The following is a 26681-nucleotide window of genomic DNA, read 5'->3' as shown; positions in this document are numbered from 1 at the left end:
AATCCTGGGCTAGAAGCACTAAGCATGGCTGTAATTTAAATGTGCCTGGCATGATGAAGCAGGAAGATGACGGCGTGAAAGGCAAATCGGAGCCCACCTGCCATGGAAACAGCATGTTTCCCGGGAATGCATAAATATGGTGGGTTTGGAAAAATATGGCGTGAAAATCCGCCATTGCGGCCAGTGGATAAAACATTGCGTTACCCACCCACTACCGCACTTAGTGCAAACCTGGAACAATTCTGTCCTTTATGCCTCTACTGACACTGAAGAGCCTCACTGGCACCAAGCATAGAGCAGTAAACCAAGTGTCTAGATTAACACAGAAATTTAAGTGCCCCACATTTTGCATCTAATTAAAGTTCATTTCTGATGCTCTGCTAATGCCAGCTCAAGCTATCCTTACAGCTCTTAAAAGTTGGCAAATATGTGAAAGCTCTATTAAAGCATTACAAAGACTGAAACAAGAGGCTGAATTTTCGCTATAGGGGTGGGAAAAAGAGGACTGGTTTGTTTCAGGCCAGAAAGCCGCCTCTGGTAGGAAACTGATTAAAGTTAAGATTTTCACAGGGTGAGCCCTTAATTGGTTTGGAGATTGTTTTCCTGTCCCGTTAGGATCAGTGGGGGTGGGAATGCAGGTGGACCATGTGTGTCACATGACATGTAAGACTGATTTAAACTCCCCACAGCAGCCATCACTGGGGCTGCTGGTTGCCTAAGGGAGAAATTTGGACATTGTGCAAAAGCATTCTACAGCACTAGAGATGTCATAGAAGAGTGAGAGTCCTGGCACAGGGGGCAGGGCTGCCCTTGTTTCGTCAATACTCATCTACATCTAATGTTCAATGCTGTGCAAAAGAAGAGGGAGCTTCTCTTCCTGGAACATGGCAGGAGGAGGCCACCTCGTGATACCATCAGGGTACCTCTCTGTTCAGCATCATCTCCCTCCACCTCTAATTCCACTTCACTTATCTCCTGCTCCCCCTCTGATGAACTGTCTCCTTCCAGGCCTCACCATTTTCCATGTCAACAACTCTCGGTGGTTTGAGGAGAGTGGGGCAGGGAGTTGGGAATGTCATGTTAAGGAGAAATGGAGAACACAGCAGACCACCATACCACAATGACCTTGTTGGAGGGTGCCACCCAACTGGTCCAGGCACTGGAATGGCATCTTTAGAAGCCTGATGACCTACTGAGGTTGTCCTATTGAGCAGGTAGGATTGGTTGTATCGCCTGTTTGGGGCTGGTTCCCATGGAGGAGTGAGTAGCTATGGCTTCAAAGGATATCCTTTGTTCCCTAGGATCCATCCATATACTTTGGGGGTTGGGGTGAAGATCGTAGACAACTGAGAACTGGCAGAGGATGAAGGAATCATGGCTGCTGCCAGGAAAGCGAGTACACGCATGGAGAAGGTTCTTGGTGTGGTCACAGATGAGCTGGAGCCCTTCCTGTTGATGGATCTCACTGGTTGGTCACTAAGTGCCTTGATGGCCACGTGGGTGCCATCAATAATGCCATGTACTTGGGGAATCCAGCAATGGCAGCAGAACCAAATGTCCTCTGTCCCCGCAAGACCATGACTGTTGTGAACTGAATGTACTGTCCAGCCCAAGCAAAGAGGGTGGCAGTGACCAATGAGATGCAGTGGTGTGCGGCTGTGTCCAAGATGCTACTATGGTCCACAGCTGTTCTTGGAAAGAGCCAGAAACAAGGATGTTTAAGGCCAACAGTGACTTGGACGGCCAGTGGCAGGGCCTGGCGATGAGTGCTGCAAGGAGCGGATTTTCGACAACGAGGGCACAGATGTCTGTGACCATCTGTCTGGAGGGTCTCAGTCTCCTACGGCACTGGGTCTCGGTCATCTCCAGATGGCTCCGTCTTCAGCGCTGGAACCTATGTTGAGGGTATGGCCTTTGTCTTCCTGCCCCTCTTTCTCCTCCTGTGCACTCCTGATGTCTCTGGTTTTGCCTCTTCCTGTGGAGGGTATTGCCCCTCATTTTCACTGCCCCAGAATCTAACAGTAATGCCCCCCAATGCAGCCTTTCTTTTGGGCAGGTGACCACCTAATTGTGATTGACAGCCTTGCCCCCTACTCGTCTGCACCTGGGATGCCAGGGGAGTGACAACTCCGATCAATGCCCCAGTGCTAACTGCCCACTCTCCTGCCAACCACACCATGCCAAGCGTTCCTTTCACCAAATTCCATGTCTCCCTTTGCCCCCTGATCCTCTTATGTATCCAGGGTGATGCCCTGTTGCAGCCATGAGTGGCTCCCTACTCTGCACCAGCCTATCTTCAGATGATCTGCAACAGACATCTCCTGAAACTTTGTGCCTCCTCAAAATTCCACCTTTCCCCTCAAACAGGCTCTTAACAAGCTTTTTTAACCCCTTTAATTCACCTCCATTGGGTGGACAGCATAATCCCTGTCCCACCCACCCCCAGAAAGGGCTGTTGAGGATATTGTGGTGATGTGGTATTCATGAACTTCCTAAAGGCATTTGATGAAGTGCCACATAATAGGATTGTCAGCAAAGTTAGGGTCCAAGCAATATAAAGGAAAATAGCAGCATGGATACGAAATTGGCTGACTGATAGGAAACGGAAAGTGGTGTTGTTTTTCAGACTGGAGGAAGGTATATAGTGCGGTTCCCCAGAACTTGGTGTTAGAACCACTGCTTTTCTTGATATATATTAATGACCCAGACTTATGTGTCCAGGGCACAATTTCAAAATTTGGGGATGACACCAAACTTGGAAATATTGTGAACTGTGAGGGGAATTGTGATAAACTTCAGAAAGACTGGTGGAATGGGAGAATGGCAGATGAAATTTAATGCCAGGAAGTATGAAGTGATTCATTTTGGTAGAAAGAATGAGGAGAGGCAATATAAAATAAAGGATACAGTTTTAAAGGGGGTGCAGGAGCAGAGGCACCTGTAGGAAATGTGCATAAATCATTGAAGGTGGCAGAACTGGCTGGAAAGGTGGTTGATAAAGCATAAGGAAAACTGGACTTTAGAAATAGGAGCACAGAGAATAAAAACAAGGAAGTTATGATAAAATTTTATAAAATACTAGTTTGGCCTCAGCTGGAGTGTCGTGTCCGGGTCCGGGCACCATACTTTAGGAAAGATGTGAAGGCATTAGAGAGGATGCAGAAAAGATTTACGAGAATGGTTCCAGGGATGAGAGACTTCATTTGGAGAATTTGGAGCAGTTCTGCTTGGAGAAGAGAAGATTAAGAGGACATTTGATAGAGGTATTCAAATCATGAGGGGTCTAGGGACAAACTGTTCCCATTGGGGGGAGAGTTGAAAACCAGAGGACACTGATTTAAGGTAATTGGCAAAAGAAGCAATGGCGACATGATAGAAAACCTTTTTACACAGTGAGTGCTGAGTTTCTGGAATGTACTGCCTGCGAGTGTGGTGGAGGCAGGTTCAATCAATGCCTTCAAAAGACAATTGGATAAATATCTGACTACCATCAGGACTACTGGGAAAGGCAGAGTGGGATTAGGCAAGTAGCTCTTGCAGAGAGCTGGCACTGACATGACAGGACCAAATGGCCTCCCCCTGTGTCGTAAACCCTATTCTATGATTCTATGGTGATTGCGCCAAACATCATAGTATCTGCTCTGATGTCACTACAAAAAATAAAGAGTGAGATTATGGGCTTGTGCTCAATTATTTCAACTTGTAAATTTATTTTGAATTGTTACCCAGTTAAAAAAAAATCCTTTATCTTTGAAGTTGCAAAGATTCTAAAATGAAAAGAACAAATGTATTTTAGTTTTAAATCTATTTGTATAAAGAACTTACATTTATATAGTAGCATTCACAACATGCAGTACATCCCAAAGAGATTCAGTCTGATAAATGTTTTTAAAACTGCTGTACTGTAGGGACATGAGGCAGCCAAATTGCACATAACAAGCTCTCATAAATGACAGTGAGATAAACAACCAGATAATCTATTTAAGTAATGTTGTTTGGGAGATAAATACTGGCCAGGATAACTGAACAACTCAACCAGTGCCATGGAATCTGTTGTGTCTACTTGAAAGGGCAGACGGTTTTTGGTTTAACATCTCATCTGAAAGATGGCTCCGCCAGTAGTACAGCATTGAATTGTCAACCTGGATTATGTATTCAAGTCCCTGGAATGGGGCTTGAGACCACAACCTTCTGACTCAGAGGTGAAATGTTATTACTGAGACAAAGATAATCCTAGAGTATAGAAAAAGGATCGTTTAGTATAGTCAGTGACCTGACGAGAGATTCTGGAATGCGTTTACAGTGTAGCTTTGCGATAACAAACTTGTTGCGAGACATCAAGTGTGTCACAATAGCAAAATGTCAGTCTTATTGCTCTGACAGATACCCATTCATTCTTTAAGCACAGTATGGCAAATACAGTCAATAAGTACAGTATTTGGAGAAAAGCAAAATACTGCGGATTCTGGAAATCTGAAACAAAAACAGAAAATGCTGGAAAAACTCAGCAGGTCTGACGGCATCTGTTTCGTGTCTGTATGATTCTTCTTTAGAGCTACAGAGAAGTAGAAATGTGATGAAATTTATACTGTTTAAGGGGGGTGGAGCAGATGAAGCTGGATAGAAGGCCAGCGATAGGTGGGGGCAAAGAAGAGATTGACAAAGATGTCATGAACAAAAGGACAAAGGGAGTGTTAGTGGTAGTGGTAAGGGCTAGAAAAAGTGCTGATAGAGGCATTAAGGTAAGAAAGCAGAATGTGATAATAGCAGGACAAGGTTAAGCACTCTGAAAAGAGCAACTTGAACAAGTAACAGTAACCCTTGTGGGGGTAGGGTGGGGGGAGGGGGCGGTGGTGGGGGGTTAAAGAAAAGGGATCAAAAATGGGATAAAAAGGGGGGGTAAAAAAGGTGGATAAAACAATGAATAAATGAATGAAAATAAAAATGAATAGAGATAAACGTAAGTAAAAAAAAAAGAATTTTGAAAAAAGGAATAGAAAAGGGGTGTAGATAGGGGAGAGAGTTCATGGACTTAAGTTGTTGAACACAATGTTAAGTCCGGAAGGCTGTAAAGTGCCTCATCGAAAGATGAGGTGCTGTTAATCCAGTTTGTGTTGGGCTTCACTGGAACATTGCAGCAGGCCAAGTACAGACATGTGTGCATGAGAGCAGGATGGTAAGTTGAAATGACAAGCAACAGGGAGGTCTGGGTCATGCTTGTGGACAGACCGAAGGTGTTCCGCAAAGCGGTCATCCAGCCTGTGTTTGGTCTCTCCAATGCAGGCGAGACCGCATTGGGAGCAGCGAATGCAGTAGACCAAATTGAAGGAGGTGCAAGTGAAGCGCTGCTTCACCTGAAAGGAGTGTTTGGGCCTTTGGACGGTGAGGAGGGAAGAGGTACAGGGTCGGGTGTTGCACCTTCTGCGATTGCGTGGGAAGGTGCCGTGGGAAGGGGATGAGGTGTTGGGGGTGATGGAGGAGTGGACTAGGGTGTCCTGGAGGGAATGGTCCCTACGGAATGCTGACAGGGGTTGAGGGGAAGATGTGTTTGGTGGTGTCATCATGCTGGTGTTGGCAGAAATGGCGGAGGCTGGTGGGGTAAAAAGTGAGGACAAGGGGGACCCTATAATGGTTCTGGGAGGGAAAGGAAGGTGTGAGGGTAGAGGCGCGGGAAATGGGTCGGACACAGTTGAGGGCCCTGTCAACCACAGTGGGTGGAAAACCTCAGTTAAGGAAGACATGTCAGAAGCGCTGTTTTGGAAAGTGGCATCATCGGAACAGAGTACAATATTTGATTTGGTTTAAAGCCTCATTGTTGCATATGTCTAAAGCTTTGCAAACGCAGCAAAAAAAAAGTGTATTGCAGTATTCTACTGTCTTCTATACCTTTTGCCATTTGAGGAGAATATCACTTTGTTCTGTGTATCTGTGATGCTGTGAGCAATCACTGAGCACAATATACAATTTGACAAGAGCAGCATTCAGCCTGCACCCAGAGTGTCATCTCTGCATTAAGTCCCATATTTTCTTGCCAATTTGTATGTTGTGCAACACCACTAAACCAGAATTTTGGTATAAATTTTCTTGTAACGGAAGGATAGATGATATGGACAAAGGGTGGAATTTTCCGAGCCCGTATGAAGGCAGGTTGTGATCTTCTGCTCAGCCCGCCAACGGCGGGCCACGTTTCCTGCCATCGGTCGGCGGGGAGCTAATTGTAATACATTAGCATATAATTAAAAGGCCATCCCACCAGGCTCTTGGAACCCCCCCCCACCCCCGTATCATCAGTCCACGCTGACGGGTTTCACAACAGCACGCAGGCAACGTGCATTTGGTGGCCTTCACTTTGGGGAACTGAGATGAGGGAGCAGCAGTGTTCTCCACGGCTTGCCTGTTCTTTACAGGCCTCAGGGGCACTGGGAGGCAGGGGAAACTGATGCCTGGCCCTGCAGGTGACTGCTGAGGGGTGGGGGGTGTCTGGGGGCAGTGCTGGCCAGCCTCGGAGGCGAATGCTGAGGGGTTAGGGGTGTTTGGGGGAAAGTGCGCCAGCCTCAGAGGCGACAGCTGAGGGGTGGAGGGGTGTCTGGGGGCAAGTGCTGGCCAGCCTCGGAGACAACTGCTGAAGGTTGGGGGCGGTGGTCAAGTGCTGTCCTGACACTGCATCCCACGCATGTGGAGGGCACGGTAAGTGAGGGAAGTGGCCACGCATTAGGGACACCTGTATAAACTGACCGTGCCTCAGCAACTAATCAGGTGCAGATCAGGTGCAGCCACAGTGATATGACTGGTTTCAGGCTCCTAGCCTGCCCACCCCTGTAACCAAAGGGTCACCAAGCACTCCATACCTTACCCCCACCCTCCCGCCGGCCCCACCCCCCGGCACAGACTTCGAGTCCACCACCAATTTATTGGACATGGAGCAGTTGGACTGTACATGTTATACAATCTCCTCGCCAATGCTAGCCATGTAGCAGTCACTGCTGGAGGTGCTCACAGCCCCTTGCAATCTCAGCATCCTGGTTTTGACCAGTATCCCCTATGTTGCAGGTTGACAGGGCAGCCATGTAACGCTCTCATCTCTGGCCATCTGAGGGGTGACCAGCACTCTCCGGGAAGTATTAAGGTGCGGTCACACAGGGCCACGAAAGGTGCAACTACGGCCATGATAACCACATCTCTCTGTCCTTTGTGCTGCAGGAGGACCAGGTTAGGATCATGGATCCAGGTGACCTAGCTGTATGCCTGATAGCCTACAGAGACCATAGAAGACGGAGGAGAGAGCGACTGAGGCACCTGGCCACGTAAAGGCAGGAGCAGCAGCCTCATGAAGAAGGGGCAGCAGGGGCTCCCGCACATGTTGCCCAGGAGCGACAGCAAGCCATGGCTGGTCGGCACCTAGCGAAACCCAGGGTAAATAGACGCCGCCTGCCATTCCTGCAGATGACTGAGAATCAGTGTCGCCGACGACTTCACATGTCTAGGGACCTGTTGGCTCACATCTGCCACTTACTACAGGACATGGCGCCAAGGGGACATGTCGGGCATCCACTGGCAATGGCTGTGAAAGTGACCACGGCACACAATTTCTATGTCAGTGGTTCCTTTCAGGGCTCCACAGGTGACCTCTGTGGATTTCACAATCCGTCACCCACAAATGAATCCATGAGGCCACGGATGGCCCCGGAGGGTGCATCTGCTGATCCTCCTCCCTACGGGTGCCCAAGGGCCCTTGGTTGACTCCATGAGGTGAAGGGGTAGCTGAAGTGAGATCAAGCTGCGTAGCACCCCTCTCACACACACAGTTGGAGGCCAAATATGGCATCAGCGATGGAGTTAAGCCTGTGCAGGAGTGACATCCTGGACCAAGGTCTCCATGGCGGCCACCATCCAGCCATTGTTGACCTCGGTGCATTGCAATGCCGGCTGTATCACCTCAGCCTGAAGACGGACTGCTCCATTGTGCCTTGCAATCTGAAGAGTGCAGCAGACACCCTTCCTGTTGTTCCCTAGCTTGCCTTTGCAGTTCCAGCAACTGTGCCATGATGGAGTCCAGAGGCTCGTCATCTGACTCGAACTCAGCAATGTTCTGGCCTCCAGCAGTACTCCTAGTGCCGGGGACCTGGGAAGTCCCTGCCTCCGCAGTGGATCAGAAAGTGCAATGTGCTCAACAGATTGTGACCCTGAGGCTACTCTAAAGCTCGGTCTCACCGAGGTATGTGTCTGCGCTGGTGGAGAGTGTGGGTGAGAGCTGTGACAGGACTTCAGGGAGGGTTCATTGATGGGTCCCTCGAAAGTGCCTTCAGATTCCTCTTCAGTGGTTTCTTCAGAGCTTGCATGGGGGCTCTGGGTCATGGACTCCGTCGGCTGCTTCCCAGTTATGCCAGTGAAAGCAAGGGGAGATAATTAGTGCATGGCAGTGGCCTGTGAAAGAGGGCACATCACTCACGGCATGGTTATCTGATGGATGTTACACTGCTGGATCCTCACTTGGTAGAGCAGCGCCGACCTCACTGTCAGCACAGGACCAGTCCCAGTCATTTCCAGCCAGCTGGATGGCTCTGTTTTCAAGTTCTGTCAGAACTTTGATTTCCGTCCCTCCACATGTCTGCAGCCTTTCCCTCCTGTTGTGAGCCAGTTTGTCCTGCATGGATAGAGATGGGGAGAGTTTATCAAGATGCCAGACGGGCCAGAAGATAAGTATTTCAGGCCTGTGTGGGTGGTGAGTGGTCCCATGGACGGGATGAGGACAGTGACGGTGTGTGTGAAAGAGTGAATGGTGATGTCCCTTGCATTGGCAGTGAATGAGGGCCCTGTGGATGTGTGTTGGGTTTGTGAGTGTGTGAGCTGGGAGTGATGAATAGAGTGACTTACCCTGGCGGAACGGAGGAGATCATTCATCTTTTTGCGGCACTGAGTGACTGTCCTCCTCTGAAGCGCGTTTGCGCTGACCACCGCTGCCACCGGCTCCCAAGCCGGGTTAGTGACAGTTCTACCCACCCTGCAGCAGAGAGGGGGTAGAGCACATCCCGGCGGCCCTCCAAGGCATCCAGTTGCTCGAGGGACCTGTCATTGAAGCGGGGGGTGCTGCAGTCTTGTGGCCATGTCTCCCGGGCAGCGGTGGTGAGCTGGTGGCACCAAGCACTTTGCTGGCGGCTACCTTTTAAAGATGGCGGCCGGCGTGATGCAACAGTGGGGTGAATGCAAGCGGGCGAATGAGAATCCGCCCACCATGGAAATGGCGTGTTTCGCCAGAGTGGTTATATAATGAGACGGGCTCGGGAAGATACGGTGTAAAAACCGCCATTTTCATCGGTAGGTAGGACTCCATTTTATCTGCCCACTACCGCCCGTACTGCAATTCTGGGAAAATTCAGCCCTAAGTTTCACTGCCTAGCATGCCAATCTCACTGTGGATATACTCCATACTTGTCTTTCTACTTACTATAACCTGCAACAAGTATAGCAGTGAATTGGGAACAACGCAGCTAAGGTGTATTGATAAATGTTTGCTATTAGTTTTGATTGACAGCATGTTATTAATTATTTAATACTAACATTTTACTCTGGTTTATAAAAGCGTGTACAAGTACACAAATAGGAGCAGAAGTAGACCATATTGCCCTTTTGAACCTGCTCCGCCATTCAATATGATCATGGCTGATCTTGGGCTTCAGCTCCATTTCCCTGCCCATTTCCCATATCCCTTGATTTCCCGAGACACCAAAAATCCCAACCTTAAATGTACTCAATGATGGAGCACCCACAACCGTCTGGGGCAAGAATTCCAAAGATTCGAACCTTTTCAGTGAAGTAAATTCCTCTCATCTCAGTCCTAAATGATTGGCCCCTTAACCTGAATTGTTTCCCTTCGTTTTAGATTCCTCGACCAGTAGAAACAATCAGCATCTACCCTATCAAGCCCTTTCGGAATCTTGTATTTTTCAAGGAGATCGCCTTTTATTCTTCTAAACTGCAGAGAAAATAGACCTAATTTACTCATCCTCTCATCATAGGACAACCCCCTCAGCCCAGGGACCAATTTAGTGAACCTTAGCTGTCCTGCCTCCAATGCTAGTATATCTTTTCTTAAATGTGGAGACCAAAACTGCACACAATACCCAAGATGTGGTCTCACCAAAACCCTGTCCAACTCTAGCAAGGCTTCTCTATTCCTGTACTCCAATCCCTTTGCAATAAAGGCTACATGCAATTTGCCTTAACTGCTTGCTGTACCTGTATGTTAACTTTTTGCATTCCATGTACAAGCACATCCAAGTCTCTTTGAACATCCACACTTCCAAGTTTCTCGCCTTTTAAAAAATATTCAGCTTTTCTATTCTTTTGACCAAAGTGAATAACTTCACACTTCCGTACATTACAATCCAGCTGCCATCACTTAACCTGTCTATGTCTCTTTGCAGCCTCTCTGTGTCCTCCTCACAGCTTACCTTTACACCTAGCTTTGTAATATCGGCAAAGGTAGATACATTACTCTCTGTCTCTTCATCTAAGTCATCAATAGACTGTAAATAGCTGAGGCCCCAGCACTGGTCCTTGTGGCACTCCACTATCCACAACTTGCCAACTTGAAAAAGTCCCCCTTATGTCCACTCCCTGCTTCCTATCTGTTAACCATCTGTGTATCCCACCTGTGAGTCCTGTTTTCACAGAGGTACCACAAATCTGTTAGTATGATTATTTATTGTGTTCTCTAAATTTGTGGCAGTATAATTTCTGGGTGTAACGTGGGCAGCGCATGTGGCTACAGGTACTTGAGCTAACTGAAGGTTTTTAAAGAATAACCTTGCTCAGATGTTGGTGGCGGTGGCGAATTCATTTCAAAGCATATGTCCTATGTTTTGCAGGGGATATATTCAAAACTCAATTCAAGATCTGCAGGAAATAATTATTTAATAATTAATTTCACAAATATTCCTGGGAGAGAATTTTCTGTTGTGTGCAGGGGCAGGCCCCATACGCCGACGCGTAAAATAACACATGGTGACGTCGGGCGTGCGTCCTGACATCACCGCGTGTCATTCCAATTTTCCGTTCAGCGGGCACGTACCGGAGCCGGCTACACACCCACTGAACTGTCAAAGGCATGTTAAGGCCATTAATAAACCAATTAAAGATATTGACAGGGCTGCCCATCCAACTTCAAGGTTGGCGGGCAAGCGAAGAGCCCAGGCGGCCTTTGCATTTTTCATGAAACCTTATCCACAGGCGGGATGAGGTTTCATGAAGGGTTTATTACATTAATAAATATTTTTCAAACATTTCAAAAACATGTCCCAGCTCATGTGACGCTGTCACATGAGGGGACATGTGTAAATGATCTTTTACCTTCTTTATTTAAAATTCACATTATGAAATTAATCTACCTGAGGCAGGCCCTGACTCTCCCTCCTCCCCCCGCCTACACAGGTAGCACTGAGTGCTTCCAGGCGTGCGTCACGCTGGGCCCACCCAAGTAAAATGGTGGCAGGCAGCTGATTGTGGGCAGTGACCGGCTCCACGCCCACTCCCGACTGGCCCGCCCGACGGGGAGAAAATTCTCCCCCGGATTTAAATTCAGAGCAGCTACAGCATGATCTCCAAAAGTCATTTTAAACAGACCAAGTTCATATTTATTCCCTCAACAAAATATTTACTGATGCTGTATCCCATTGATATAGAATCAAATACATCCCTTGCTATGAATTCTGATTGAAACACTTATTTGGATTGGTATTCTATGTTAAAATTGAAACTGCTAAGGGTGAGATCAGTGAACTTATACAAACGTTAAATGGCTTTCAAAAATGTAATTCCATTTAACAGGAAATTTTCCAATCAGCAAATGCATCCAGAAACTAATTATTTTTGCATTAGCTTAATAAATTGGCAAAGCTGATGTTACACATGCATTAAACCTAAGCTGCTGTTTTGATTTCTGCTGGTTTTAATAAGACATGATTGGAAGTTATTTTTCTGCAGTTGTCATTAATGTAAGCCAAAATATGGATTATTCAGTGAATGTGGATGTGTTTTGCCAAGGCTATTCCCATTGTTTTAGATTATATATTGTAGAATACTAGAAACCTCATCAGCACCATTCCATCTCTCTGTGGCAGTGGTAATATGAAGAAAATTAAAGAAGACAATGAAATGGAAGATAATTATGGCTGTATTTAGGAGAGGCTTCACCCACTGGGTGCCGATTCCAGGTATTAGGATGTGCACAGCGTACAGTTTTATGACCATTTAAAATTTTGTCTCACCTGTACCTAAGCTTCCAATATTTGGTCCTGGTGGGTAAGACTCTGCCAAGTTGCAAAATTACCTTTGATAGTTTAAAGAATAACAATTAAGTAAACTGTAAAGTATTCTGCAACTTATAAAGACCTCAATAGTGTTATGATCCCAGCTGATGTTACAACTGGACAAGTCTGAACCCAGAGTGGAACCCAGCTTGATAGATCCTAACTTTTAATTTGTTTGTTTAGATACGTGGAGAGTGGCTACTGAACAGAGTCACAGAAATCAGCTGATGAGCTTTTTAGAAAAGAATAAAACATTTATTCAACAAGAAAAGATTAAGTATATTACAATACTCCTTCACCCACAACTATACCTTTACAGATACATACAGATTTGTAAGGATAACACAAGTTACAAAAGCTACCTTATACTCTCATGATCACAGTAAGTGCACAGTCCATGTAAACCAGTAGGCGACCTGTGATCAGACATACCACACTCTGAAACCAATTGAATGATGTCACCCCAAACATTTGCTATGGATCTCTGCTCAACTCCACCACCCCACCCCCCCAACCCCGAAGCTTGTCACACCGTGAGCCAACCAGTCTCACTGAACTCCATCTTTCACACGAGGGTTTCCACTCTCCAAGAACGCGCCTTGGAATCTTCTCTCAGATGGCTTCCACAAGGGTCCATCTCCAGGGTTTCAAACTCTCCTGATGATGATCCTCTCCCCTGGGTCACTACATGCCTAACACATGTGTAACATGTAACAACTACATGTGTCAAGCTTTCCTCCATGCACACTCTCTCATTGACTCAGCTGTCAATAGTACACCACTGCTTCATATGTTCATAGCAAAGAGTTACAGACCTTCAGTTATCTCTTTGGACCTTCTGGCTTCTCACAAGCCTTTATCTTTTTAAGCTTGAAGCCTTTCTCTGCTCCTCACTCTTAACCCCACTTAACAGGACCTTTTCTAGGTTCCTGTCCTTCCTTTGACTAAAAGGTCTTCTTGAGACTTTCTCTGTTCCACTCCCCTGGTTTTGGGGACTTTCTTCTTTAGCTTGGGACTTACTATCTGCCCCTTTTGCTCCAGTCTCTCTCTGGCAGCTACTTTCAACCAACTTTAACTTGCAACTGGCTGTCTGACCCTTCTAGGTTGCTTCTGCTTGGCAGCTGTCTTCAAACTGAACTCAAAACTGCTGTTTCTTCAGTTTTTCTGGGTGGGTGGGGCCTGCCTCTTTGAGCCCCTGTTGCTACGCAACAGCACAGTTTTTTTCCATTCTTGTGTTTGCTTTAAGTTCACTTGTGGTCATAAGACTCATTAGAAATGCAGGCACCTTTTAAAGTGAAACTAAAACTCAACTTGACCTTTTCTTAATATACAAATACAGAAATGCAAATCAAACTTAAACTTTAAAGCTAAAACTCATTCCTAACACCCACAAATGCAAATATAACTTACTTAAGCTATCTCTATTTCCTAACAATAGCACACTATACTTGTTAAAAATTTAATTGAGACACTTGCCATGCGCATGCCCAGATTAAGAGGGAGGGCAAACAATCATTCCATTCTAATATTTCCCCATTTAGTCCCATATTCCCCTGAAGGTGTTATTTAGTCCATAAACTCCAATAGCCAAGATATTGAATGCTGGCAGGTCAATTTGTCATGGGAATTCTAATAGCTGAGCATGTTCCTGACCTGATAGATAGTGAGCGTGGGCAGGCCTTTTAACTGTGAAAATCATCAATTCAGGGGAGAGGTTGGCATAGTGGTAATGTCCCTGGACCAAGTAATCCAACAGCCCAGGTTAATGACCTGAGGACATGGGTTCAAGTCACTCCACTACAACTGGTGGAATTTAAATTCAATTAATTAATTCGGAATTGATTGCTATTCTCTGAAACGGTGACCATGAAACTATCACTGATTATTGTATAAACCCATTTGGTTCAATAATGTCCTTTAGGGAAGGAAATCTGCTATCCTTACCTAGTCTAGACTCCAGACCCACAGCAATGTGTTTGATTCTTAAATACCCTCTGAAATGGCCTAACAAGCCACTCAGTTCAAGGTGGTGGCTCACCAGAACCTTCTCAATGGGCAAAAAATGGTGGCATTGTCAGTGACGCCTGCATCCCTTGAAAAAAGAAAAGAAGGGCTTGATTCTGTTCTCCCCTAATGTTCATGTTCCCAACAGGAGTCGCTGGATAGCAAGAAAGAAAGTGAGCCCAGGCGATTTTCTAACAATTTTAGCCCAGAGATGCTAAGATCAAACATAATATTCATGCCAATCAACCTGTATAATTCAGTATTACACCATGTGATGCATTTAACCACTGAACAAGCTGGGAATTTCCAGGCTAAATGATCTTAAGCTGGCTGTCAGTTTGTACACAAGAGTAGCAAAAGTTAATTGTCTGTCTTTTCCACACAATGGGAAAGTATTTTTCTTCTATGCTGGCTACCTGACCAGGTAACAGCAGGCAGAAAATCCATGATTTGATAATGAATCCACATTCTATCATTATGTCTCAGTGCACCCATTTCACTTATGCTTAAAGACTTGAATTTATTTCTTTTGGAGTCAGAGTCCAGTGGGGAGGTGGTGGCACAGTGGTATTCTTACTGGACTAGTAATCCTCTGCTGGGTAATGCTCTGGGGACCCAGGTTTGAATTCCACCACGGCAGAATTTTTTAAAAATCTGGAATTATAAGTCTAATGATGACCATGAAACCGTTGTCGATTATCGTAAAAACCCATCTGGCTCACTAATGTCCTTTAGGGAAGGAAATCTGCCATCCTTACCTGGAGCAGCCTACATGTGACTCCAGTCCCGCAGCAATGTGGTTGACTCTTAAATGCTCTCTGAAATAGCCTACTCAGTTCTCAAGGGCAATTGGGGATGGGCAATAAATGCTGTCCCTGCTAGTGACGCCCACATCCCATGAACAAATAAAAATAAGTAAGCACAGCATCTTTGATCTGAGTATTTTGGTGGTAGTCTGTGGAAAAACTAGACTTTGTAAAGGTTTCTATACAATAGTTAGAAACAGCCAAATTATTGCTGGCTCAAAATGATTTTCTCCATTCTAGACATTATCTTTTTGGGGACTGGGAAGCATTTAAACCCATGCAATATTTGCATAAGGATGGGAATGGGCACATTTTATTTTCTTAGGATGTTGTATGTGCCATCACAGTCTTTTGGTATTTCTATTTTTCATTATTACACTGACTTGAAATCAACATTGAAGAATCTTTTCTTTCAAAAAAACAGACTTTCTCTTTTATTCTTTTCTTTGGCTGAGATTGCTCAATTAATTTTAATGTGTGTGAAATCCTCTGACTGGCACATTCAGCCAATATCCCTGCTGCTTTTAGCTTGTAATAAAACATTTATTTGGTACTTTGCAGACCACATTTGGAGTTGCAAAGCTGTTTGGCACTGAGCTGCATTCAAACTATCTGTACTATGGTCTGAGGGCTGTAGGCTTGCCTTCTCATTTTGGATAACTGCAGATTCCAGAAAAATTAATCCAAATGTTATTTCATGCTGATTTCCAGAAACTATGCTCCAGATGTAAATACTACTTTAGTTCACTTGATGCTGGTGAGTATGAGAAACAGGTCATTGGTACTCATTGGGACTGTGCTGCAGGGTGAATAACAGTCCAATTAGGATTTGCAAAAGCATCTCTTCCTGTGTAATGCAATATAGAATTAGAAGGCAGCTCTCACGACTCGAAAACAAAATTGGCTCAGGTGCTTTATTTCTACTTGGTTGTGCTTTCAGTAGTGCATTGGCAAATTTAGTATTTGTGTGCAATTGGGGGTAGATGGGGAAAATAAGGTGAGGAGAAGCAGCACCAAGGTTCTCCCATTTTCTGGGGGTTGCACTGGAATTAAGGAAGGATGCCAACAAATCCCGTACAGATGCTGTTAGACTTGCTGAGTTTTTCCAGCATATTATGTTTTTGTTTCAGATTTCCAGCATCCGCAGTATTTTGCTTTTGGGTCCATAATCTTAAAATTAGAACTAAGCCAATTAAGAGTGAATCCATAAAACTACTTTACACAAAAGGTTGTAAGAATTTGTAATAAAATGGCCAAAAACTCATTGGATGCAGTGTTGGTGTGTTACAAAGGAAATAAATACTTGGGAATTAAATGTATTAAGAAAATTTTAAAAATGGGTAAACTGGAATTAAAATGAAGAGCTGCTACAGCACCCAAGATGGCAGAGCAAGCTTGATGAGAAGAACAGCCAATTCCTGTCCCTGTGACACAAAGGAGAAGCAAGAGAGGCAGATGAATGTCTGCACAGATTGGTGAATTCCAGGAGAGAAGTAGGGAAACTTTTACACAACCAGCACAAATATATTTATAATTATCACTGATGCAGTTTATCTTTGCTGGTGTACTGGGAAGCAGATGACAAGCAATACTTCAGATCCTGTGAAACATTTCAGAGCATTTTAAGAAGCCATTTTTTTCCCAATAATCTTGCTGCTTTCCCTATAAGTAGATTTTGCACCCTGCTACTATCCAGAAGCTCTCTTGGATTTGTACTCGTAAAGAGGTATTTTTTTTGTTAGGATTGAACCGATCCTAGAAGGTCAATGCCCTCCACATTTTTGCTTTGCTCCAAGTCATTCCAGTAGATAGGAATATGAATAAACCACCTTCAATTTTGTTTTCAACTTAAACTTGAGTTGCCTCATGATTTATTTTCAGTAATTTTAACACATTAATAACAGCTACCAGATATTCAAAGATTTCACACTGCTTCTTCTGGAGTGAATATAGAAAGGTTTTAACAGCATGGCCGGATTTTTTTGCTGAGCAGGCGGCCGCATGCCCGACCCGCTCGAGAGTAAAATGACGCACGATGACGTAGGGCGAGGGTCCCAACATCATCGTGCACTCGCGTGATATTTTGGTCGGCAGGCACACATGGGAGTCGGCAGCTCGCCCACCTATTAAGACCATTAAAGTAATAATTAAATGCAATTTTTCGTTGCCCGTCCAATACTTACCTGGCAGGGGAGAGACAATGATCATGAAGGTTGTACTCCCAGGACGAGGCTATCACATTGCACTTCAGGTGTGCTGATGCCTGCGATGTCCCCAAATGCAGGATACTCGACTGCAAAATTTGTGGTAGTGGGGGACTGCGTTCGCGCTCTCCCCTGATTTACAATTCAAAAAAATAGACTTACAGTTGGTGAGCAGGCAAATTGGCCAGGCAGCCTTTGGATCTTTTATGAAACTTCATCCACAGCCAGGATGAGGTTTCCAAATAATATAAAAATGTTTAAATCTCATTTATAACATGTCCCTGCTCATGTGACAGAGTGTCATGAAGCTATTAATGTATATAATATTATTGGAAAATATTTTTCTTTTAAAATAGAGGTTTGGTCTGTGGGTGTGTCTTAATTGAATGAAAGACAGCTAGTCTGGGTGCTTTGATGTATACTCGTTTTGAGATGTAAACAGAGAAGTAGAAGTGCATTTTCATTTTTGAATAGAGCATTCAAGAAGTGGGGTGAAATCTGGCACCTAGCTAGCAGAGACCACGCAATATGTTTATATTACTAATAAAATTGGTACTATGAAAGGGGTTTTATTGTTAGAAGAAGTAGAGTTTAAAGAGGCTGGTGATATAATGAGAATTTACATTCAATGAGGTGTGCTGGATATAACCGATAGCAGTTTTTGTGTGTGCAGGGCAGAGGCAATGTAAGATCAAAGCAGCTGGAAGCCTCCAACTGCCTTCACAGGAACCAAAGTGAAAAGAACCTCATTTTGAATTTGTAAAGTGAAAATGCTTTGCCTGGTGTCTGGTTAAGTCTCCTCAGAAAATGAAGCAGACTGTTGCCCGCATGCAGCATGGCTTAGACAACAGTCAAGCTTGAGCTGATAAGTGCAAAATAACATTTACACCACATATGACCAACAAAAGAGAGTCTAACCACCTCCCCTTGACATTCAATATATTTATAGTTGCTGAATTCCCCACCATAAAATCCTGGGGGTCAAAATTGACCAGAAATTTTTACAGGACAAGCCACATAAATACTGTAGCTACAATTGCAGGTCAGAGGCTGGGTGTTCTGCAGCGAGTAACTCATCCCCTGACTCGCCAAATCCTATCCATTATCTGCAAAGAACAATTCAGGACCTGAAATATTCTCCAGTTGCCTGGATGAGTGCAGCTCCAATACGCTCAAGGAGTTTGACACCATCCTGGTGGGCGAGCAGTGGCATAGTGGTATTGTCACTGGACTAGTATTCCAGAGAGCCAGGGTTATGCTCTTAGGACCCAGGTTCGAATCCCACCACAGCCGAATTTAAATTCAATAAAAATTTGAAATTAAGAGTCTGACAAAGACCACCAAACTATTGGCAGATTATCATAAAAACCCATCTAGTTCACTATTGCCATCCTAAATGGTCCAGCCTACATGTGACTCCAACATGGTTGACTCTTAAACGAACAAGGGCAATTAGGGATGGGCAATAAATGCTGGTCTAGCCAGCGATGCCCACACCCCATGAACGAATTAAAAAAAAAGGACAAAAGAAGTTTGGCTGATTAGTGTCAATCCACCACCTCAAAAATTTGGTGGTTCCTCACCACCACCATCAGTGCACAGTAGCAATAGTGTGTATCATCTACAAAATGTACTGCAGCAACTTGCCAAGGCTTCTTCGCCAGCACCTTCCAATTACATTGTCCATACCACCTGGAAAGACAAGGACAGCAGATGCATGAGAACATCACCATCTGTAATTCTCTTCCAAATCATGTAGCATCCTGGCATATTGTCCTTCCTTTATCATCACTGGAGCAAAATCTTGGCATGCATTACCTAACAGCAGTGTGAATGTACCAACAGTGTACAGATTGCAGTAGCTCAAGAAGGTGGTTCACCACCACCTTCTCAAGAGCAACGAGGGTTGGGCAATTCATGCTGGCCTTACCAGTGACACCCATATACCATGCATGAATAAGAAAAAATGTTCTCAGGGTCTTGCAGTCCTTTGGGGGAATCCGGTGATCTGGGGACAGTTTAGATGGGATGCTCCTGCAAATTCATGTCTCTACCTTGAGTTTCTAGAAACAAAGGGCTGGACTTTATGGGGCACTGCAGTCCCTGCCCTTCATCATTTAACGCTGAAAACAGCATTAATTGTTTTCAGGCAAGACTTCCACCCCTTTCTTGGGAGGAGGTCCCACCATAGAGTTCTGCTGGTCAGTTGGATGGCTGGTAGCTCTGTTGTCCTAGCAACACCAGTCAAGAGTGGTGGCCACTATTGGAACAACAGGCAGTCCCACAATGCAGTGGAGCCCAGGTAAGTATGAGGTTGAGGGTCTCTGTTGGTGGGGCGGGGTGGGGGGGTGGGGGGGGTGTTAAACGTGGGGAATGACCTTGAGACGGGGTGCCTCCTATGGCCCCAGGGGGCCTACAAGGTGGGTCCCCACCACCTTGCCAGCCACCAGCCTGCGCAGTTAAAACTGCTCGGCCTCCCACGTGGTATATGCCTGCCTCAGGTAAAATATTGGCAGGGTGGAATGAGGCCCTTAAGTGGCCATTAATTGGCCACTTAAGGGCCTCAATAAGCATAAGGGTAGATGAGCCGCCCGACACCTCCCCAGCCCCATGTAAAATTTCAGATAGCTAAGGGCTAGTTGGTCGGTCACTAAGAGTAATCTTGGACAATCTTCTTTATGCAGAGAAGGGAGGGCCAGCTGAGCCTGCAAGTTCAGCCATGTCCCACAGAGTGAGGAATACAACACTGGACACTAACATAAACATTCAGTGAAGAGTGTATACAAAAACACAATATTGTTTTTTCCAAAATAAAGAATTGTCCCCAACTGCCCTGTAACCGTCAATATGTGCCAACCATGTGGTGTGCCAGTACATTTAGCTCTCTAAGCTACTCGCAACAATTAATGATGATTCACAAATTAATAAAATGAAACCAATGTAATGTGAAATATTTGCTAGCGAAATTTAAATCTAAAAGGTATCCGTACCACCTTTGTACTCTCAATAAGTCTTATGTTAATGGCACTGGAGTTAGGCAGGAAAGTTATGGCTGTGATGCAGAGCCTCCCTGTTCGTCCTGGAGGTTCTTTTATAACCTGTTCGTACCTGTTGCATTGTCAGCTGATGCGAGTTTCGCCAATGGAAAGCTTCCCCCACCATGTGATTGCACCTGTTTCCTATGTATGCCACTGGCACTTTAAATTTTAATTGGAATTGTGTAGGGAACCAGCATAAAGCAAGTCACTAGAAATGGTGCCCAATTCCACTTTCACCATCGGAAATGGCACGGTTAAAACTTAGCCCCAAATGTCTCAGTTGGAAACCCCTGTCCCATGAGTGAAAGGAAACTTCAAATGATAGATTGTCAAATCTGTAGCAAGCTTCCTGAGGTGAATCTTTCTAAGTAAATGTTACCATTATGTTGGTAGTCAGTTTTTTTGGCTTACTTTTTATTTTAATTTCCTACAGTCATTTATCTAACATTTAAATGAAATGGTGCACAGTAAAATTGTTTAAGAAGTTCTTGGAAAATATAATTTATAGTGTTTGTTATGGGAAAGCAGTATATCAAGAATCTGCCCTTTTCACAGTGCCTTGGAGGGGAGAATATAAATGTGGAAAATTTATTGCCTGAGTGGAGAAGTTATTTAAGCTGCAAAAACAAAATTGTAAATCTTTTGGGGAAAAAAGCTTTTAATGGACCCTTGATGGCTTAATCTTGCATTAACATATATACGCTCCAATTTGTGAATCATTCCTGCAGCTCATCAGTCTCGGCAGAAAGAGAATTTATACACATCTTGCTGTGCAAGGAAAGCAGAACTGTACTATATCAGCAAGCCACCAAGTTTTTGCACGTACCAAGCTTTTGCTGAAATTATGGTGCCGATCAGTCGAACCCTGAAGGAAATTCTATTCCCTTAAGTATTTAAGAATTAAGTGTTTACCAGGTGCCCATAGTAAGTGTATTGCATCCTAAGGAATCGAGATTGTACACATACAATGTACAAAACTCAGAAAGCTGATGAATAGTTTTAACTAATGTGACAAAGTCTCAAAAATCATCTCATAACTGAAAAACAGCCAAAAGTCAACAATCATGGCTACTGCTTCAAAGACAACTGAATACTTTGTTTTTCATCCATTGATGTTCTTTCCACAATTCAATTTGCTTCTTTCTGAAACCTGAAACCAAATGACCTCATTATGGCATGTGAATAAAGGTAACAGTGGGAATGAAAAAAAGAGCATTAACTTGTCTTAAAGCTATTAGCTAAATACTAGCAGAGACCCACAAACATTTGCGGTGAAATTATTAATACCCTTATTACAACAGTACTACTTTAAATCCACATTACATGTCACCCATCCTTCTCATGCAATCTCTCTCATGCCATACACATCCCATTCCTTTCATCCCTCTCATATCACCCCCATAATCCCCCTGCCACCCTCTTCCTATGGATTCTCCATCCCCCATTCCATCCCGTATTTCACACCTTAAGGCAGTCCCAGCCCCAATCCCATGCAGCCCCCTTCCCTCCCATGCCAGCCTCTACCTCCCATGTCATTTCCCCAGTCCCTCACATGCCATCCCAACCTCGCCTCCTTCTCTCCCATGTCTTTCCCTCTTCCCTTCCTCCATGCTGTCCTCCCTTCCATCCCCTGCCATATGTCATTTACCCATGTCTGAAGCAGGCATTAGATAATTTGCATATGCAGATTAGAGGCATAAGGCCTGCTTTTGGTCTGTACTGCAACTTTGGTTTGCTCTGAGACAGCCCGTGCCAACTCTAAATGCCAGTTTAATAAAAACGTAAGTACTTATAACTACTGCCATTCCAAGATCCAATATCTCTGACTGCTCCACTGATCCTGACTTCACTTGACCTGTGGATGTGATAGCTCTCTCATCTATGCCATAATCACTCGGTTTAATCTGAAACATGCCACCTCCAATAATGAAGCACTCATTCAGTGTTGCACTGAGGTGTCAAGTCTAGATTGTATGTTTAAGTATCTGGTGTAAGACTTGGGCCCGCTATGTCTAACTCAGAGGACTGTATTAAATAACTAGTTTATAGTTCATAGTAATATTTTAGTGGTAATTCTTAGTTTTGGAAAGATTAAAGTTTAAATGTAAAAAAATGGGATAAATGCAACTAAAGCAGCTTGAAGACGACTATACTTAAAAGGTTGGGACTATTTTGACTGAAGGGGTTAATAGCTAGAAAGGTAAGATCATAAAACAGCAGGTGGGTTTACTTAGCTAGAGAATTGGAGATGAGGTGTCTACACAGCTTGCAAAGAAATGTAGCCCAGAGAGTTGTTTTAATTTGGGAGTTAGAGCTAATTAATTTACAAGCATTCAGTAAGTCCTGGAAGGCTATAGAGATGGGTGGGGCTTAAGAAAATTCTACGGTTTGAATTTATCTGTGTGTTTGCTGGGGGAGTGTTCTGCAGCAAGGAAAAGGTGCTGCTCTTAGGAGGCTCCAGAGAGCAAAAGTATTGCAATTTGCTGGCTCTGTGTAGTTGGGGCTGCAGAGAAGCCGCAGGAGCTGAGTAGGTGGTGGAAGGTCACTGGCTCAATGCTGGAAAGGGTTAGGGTTCAGAAGAAGCCTTGGGAGCCAGTTATAGCTTGGTGTAGCTGGGGAGGTTGGAGCTTGGTGAAATTGAGGGGCAGTACCAGCCCAGTGAAGTGAGCTGGCTATTGAAAAGCTGAAATTGCATCAGTAAGTAGAGGCTGGAGTGCAGGCTCAGAAATCCAGGGGAATGGAGTCTCGGGAGATGAGATTGAAACCCGGGAGGTATGCAGTCATTGAGGCAGTCAGAGTTGCAGTGGCTTTGAGGGAATTCAGAGGCTTGATCTTCGAAAGTGAAAACTTTGGAGTCCCATGTGAGGGAGACAGAAGGCAGAATTGTCCCAGATTTGCACTAAGTGCGGTAGCGGGAGGGTAGAAGGACATTTTACCCACCGGCCGCAATGGCAGGTTTTCATGCCATATCGTCCCAACCCCACCGTATTACTTATGCATTCCTGGGAAACACGATATTTCCATGGCAGGTGAGCTGTCATTCGCATGCAGGTGTCCGGCACTCAGAGGATTGCTGGAGGCCAGACGTTTGCTAATTCAGATGACGAGCCTCTGGACTTGGACATGTCACAGTTGCTGGAGCTGCAAAGGCAAGCGCGGGAACATCAGGAAGGGATGTCTGCTGCACTCCTCAGATCGCAAGGCACGATGGAGGAGTCCGTCCACCTTCAGGCTGAGGTGATAGCGCCAGCATGCCAACACATTGAGATCAACACTGGTTGGATGGCAACCACCATGGTGACCTTGGTCCAGGGCATCGCTCCTGCATTGCTGCTCGGGCTCAGCTCCATCGCTGACGCCATAGTTGTCCTCCAACAATGTGTACACAAGAGGGATGTGAGCAGCTTGATCTCACTCCAGCTACCCCTTCTCCTCAAGGAGTCAGCCTGGGGCCCTTGGGCACCCATAGGGAGGAGGATCGGCAGGTGTTCCCCCAGGACCATCCATCCAGGTGACACCAGGAAAGTATGGCCCATCCAAATCCCCTCTTCCTGTGACCTCAGTATCTCCAGCTCCACAGGCCGAGGAGGGTGCCGCTGCCACACAGCAGGACCCTGAAAGTAGGCCGGAGTCCTCCAGGACTCGGTCTTCCAGAGGACGCCCACCAAGTTCATCACAGACAGGCCATAGCAGTTAACAGACTGCATCCACCTCTGCTGTGGATGTCTGGTGAGCAACAAGACGTAGCAGCAGGGTTAAGAAGATGTAGTTGCACAGCTTGGGCACAGGCATTAATCACTTGTACATACAGCTCACTATTGTTAATAAACTCCGAAGAATGTGTCCGTGCCTATGGCTCCTTGTTCTGCTGAGTAGTGTTCGTGTCACTCAGATGTGAAACCTTTCTGCACAGGTAAAAGCAGGGCCTCTTCCTGTGCTTTGTGTAGCCTTCAGACCAAAGTGATGGTCCAGCTTCACACTCCCTGGACACGATACTGATGCCTGCACCTCAACAGTGCTCACCATTGCTGCCAGAATGTGGTGGGCAGGTGTCACAGAGTTCCGTCATTCTCTCTGTGTGCTCTCAGCACCTTTTAAAGTGGAGCTGGCCCCCATCTCTTCAGCATCTGTGATGAGTGACACTGTGCTCTTGAAGGGCTCAGGTGCTGAAGGCAGACAAAGGATCAGGTGCTTCTAAAATTTCATGGCTGCGTCTCCATGATATGACCCTGATCACAGAGTGCAAACGGGCTACCCTCGACCAGTCAGGAGTCAGACATTCTCGGAGGCTATGGTGTATCCTCACTGCATGTTGTCATCATCTTCCACAAATCCAGCAGCTATGAGGGCCTCCCGAGCATGCCTGCCTCATCTGGCCAATGCAAGGGCCTCATTCCCATCATTGCCACCTTCGAGGACCTCCTCACCCTCATCCCCATCGGCATGCTCCTCATCCAAGGAGACTTTCAGTTCCTCCATCTCCTCCTCAGCCAGCTCCTCTCCCCGTTGCAGTGCCAGGTTGTAAAGGGCGCAGCAGGTGACAAAGATGCGTGACACCCTCTGTGGACTACGTTACAGGGCTCCACCAGACCAGTCCATGCACCAGAACTTATTTTTCAATGGTCTGCTCCACCAAGTTGCAAGTTGCCACACGAGCCTTATTATACCTTCACCCTGCTGCAGTCTGAGGCCGCCGCACAGGTGTCATCAGCCACATCATCTGCGAGTAGCCCTTGTCCCTGAGGAGCCATCCCTGCAGCTTCATTGGATTGGTCAGGGATCTGTGACTGACTGAGGACATAGGCGTCACGCATACTCGCTGGAAACCATGCGCAGACCTGCAGGATGTGTTTCTGATGGTTGCACATTCAGCGTATGGAATCCCTTGCAGTTGGTGTAGTTGACTACATATTATGACAGAGACCTGAGCGCTACGTGAGTGCAGTCGATGGAACCCTGCAGCTGTGGGAAATCCGAGATCTGGGCAAATCCAATCGCTCTTGCATCCTGGCTCTCCTGATCCTGGGCGACATGCACAAAGTTGTGTGCCCTCATGAAGATGGCATCCATGACCTCATGGATGCATTTGTGAGTGGAGGCTTGTGATATCCCACAGAGCTCACATGTGGAGTCCTGGTGTAGAAATTGAGTGCCGCTGTCACTTTCACGGCACTGGCAGTGGATGCCCTCTATGTCCCTGTGGCACCAAATCCTACAGAAGGTAGCTGATGCAACCACCAATACCCGAGACATGCGCAGTGTTCGGCAACACTGGTTCTTGATCATCTGCAGGAATGAAAGGCAGCATCTATAGACCCTGGGTGTCACTGAGCACCGACCAGCGACGACTTGTTGTGGCTCTTCAGTGGTGTGTGTGGGAGCCCCAGCCACCCCTTCCTGAGGGTGCTGCCCCTCACTCTGTATAGTCAGGAGCCTCAGTCACGTTCTCCTTTGTCGTATTCGCTCTCTGTACACTACGAGGCATGCAGCTAATTCACTAGGCTCCATGATCCTGATGTACCCCTCCTGTAGGATGAAAGAGAGAGACATGGGTTAGCATGGGTGTACTAAGAACCTGTACTGGTTAAGTGTGAAGGCCCCTAAACGCATCGTGAAGAGTGCTGGCCACCACTTGGATGGCCTGAGATTAGTGCGCTGCATGGCTGCCCGAAACCCCACCCACCTCCACCGCACTCCACCCGACTGAGTGGCAGCAGCTTTGCCCATTGGACTGCATGCTGTGCTCTCAGCTCAGGCGCAGGCATTCTCCTAACCTGCACTGCAAGGCAGCACGATTAGCTTGAACCATGAGGGAGACTGGTCCAAACCGGAATGCTGACATTGCAAGGGGCTGTGAGTGCCTCCATCAGTGACTGCTCCATGGCCAGCTTTAGCAAGGAGATTGTACAACGTGTGCAGTCATTCAACTGTTGTGCAGTGTACTAAAATGCTCATTACTTTGCAGTCTGTGCTTGAGGGGTGGAATGCTCTGGAGCACTTGGTGGCACTTTGCCTCTGCATTGCTTGTGTGGGCAGATAAGCTAGAAGCCCGGCTCCAATCATATCAATGACTGAGCCTGAACTATCTCAGTTGCAGCGGAATGGTCACTTTATATAAGGTGTTCTTAATGCGTGGCTGCTTCCCTTGCCCACCCTACCCCCCCACCTCAAATTCTTGTGCGCTACATTCAACCGCAGGACAGCCCATCCCCCTCCCCACAAGGCACCTCAACTGCAGGGCTGCCCTTGCCCCCCCATCCCCAAGTCACCTCAACCACTGGGCTGCCATTGGGCCCGCCCACCAAGTCACCTCAACCACCC

At 45.9% G+C, this 26681-nt stretch overlaps 1 protein-coding gene and 1 non-coding gene across 9 annotated transcripts in view; both read left to right on the top strand.

Annotated features, from left to right (window-relative positions):
• erc1b (ELKS/RAB6-interacting/CAST family member 1b) overlaps positions 1-26681 on the top strand; it is a 1197549-nt gene that overhangs the window by 565115 nt on the left and 605753 nt on the right. Inside the window, exon 16 of one of the 8 annotated variants that reach the window (XM_078568272.1) lies at positions 12492-12607. The exons of the other annotated variants lie outside the window; for them this stretch is intronic. Coding sequence (XP_078424398.1) covers positions 12492-12513 — 22 coding nt within the window. The 3' untranslated portion in view covers positions 12514-12607. Of the gene's footprint in view, positions 1-12491; positions 12608-26681 lie in introns of those variants that run through there. 8 annotated transcript variants of the gene reach the window in all.
• LOC144696853 (U1 spliceosomal RNA) lies at positions 17294-17457 on the top strand. Its single transcript, XR_013580261.1, has one exon. It is a non-coding gene; the product is annotated as a U1 spliceosomal RNA (small nuclear RNA).

The sequence above is a fragment of the Cetorhinus maximus genome, chromosome 22 (genome assembly GCF_964194155.1).
Source record: "Cetorhinus maximus chromosome 22, sCetMax3.hap1.1, whole genome shotgun sequence".
NCBI classification, from domain to species: domain Eukaryota; kingdom Metazoa; phylum Chordata; class Chondrichthyes; order Lamniformes; family Cetorhinidae; genus Cetorhinus; species Cetorhinus maximus.
The sequence above is the reverse complement of the archived record's forward strand: the minus strand, read 5'-3'. Positions and strand labels throughout refer to the sequence as shown.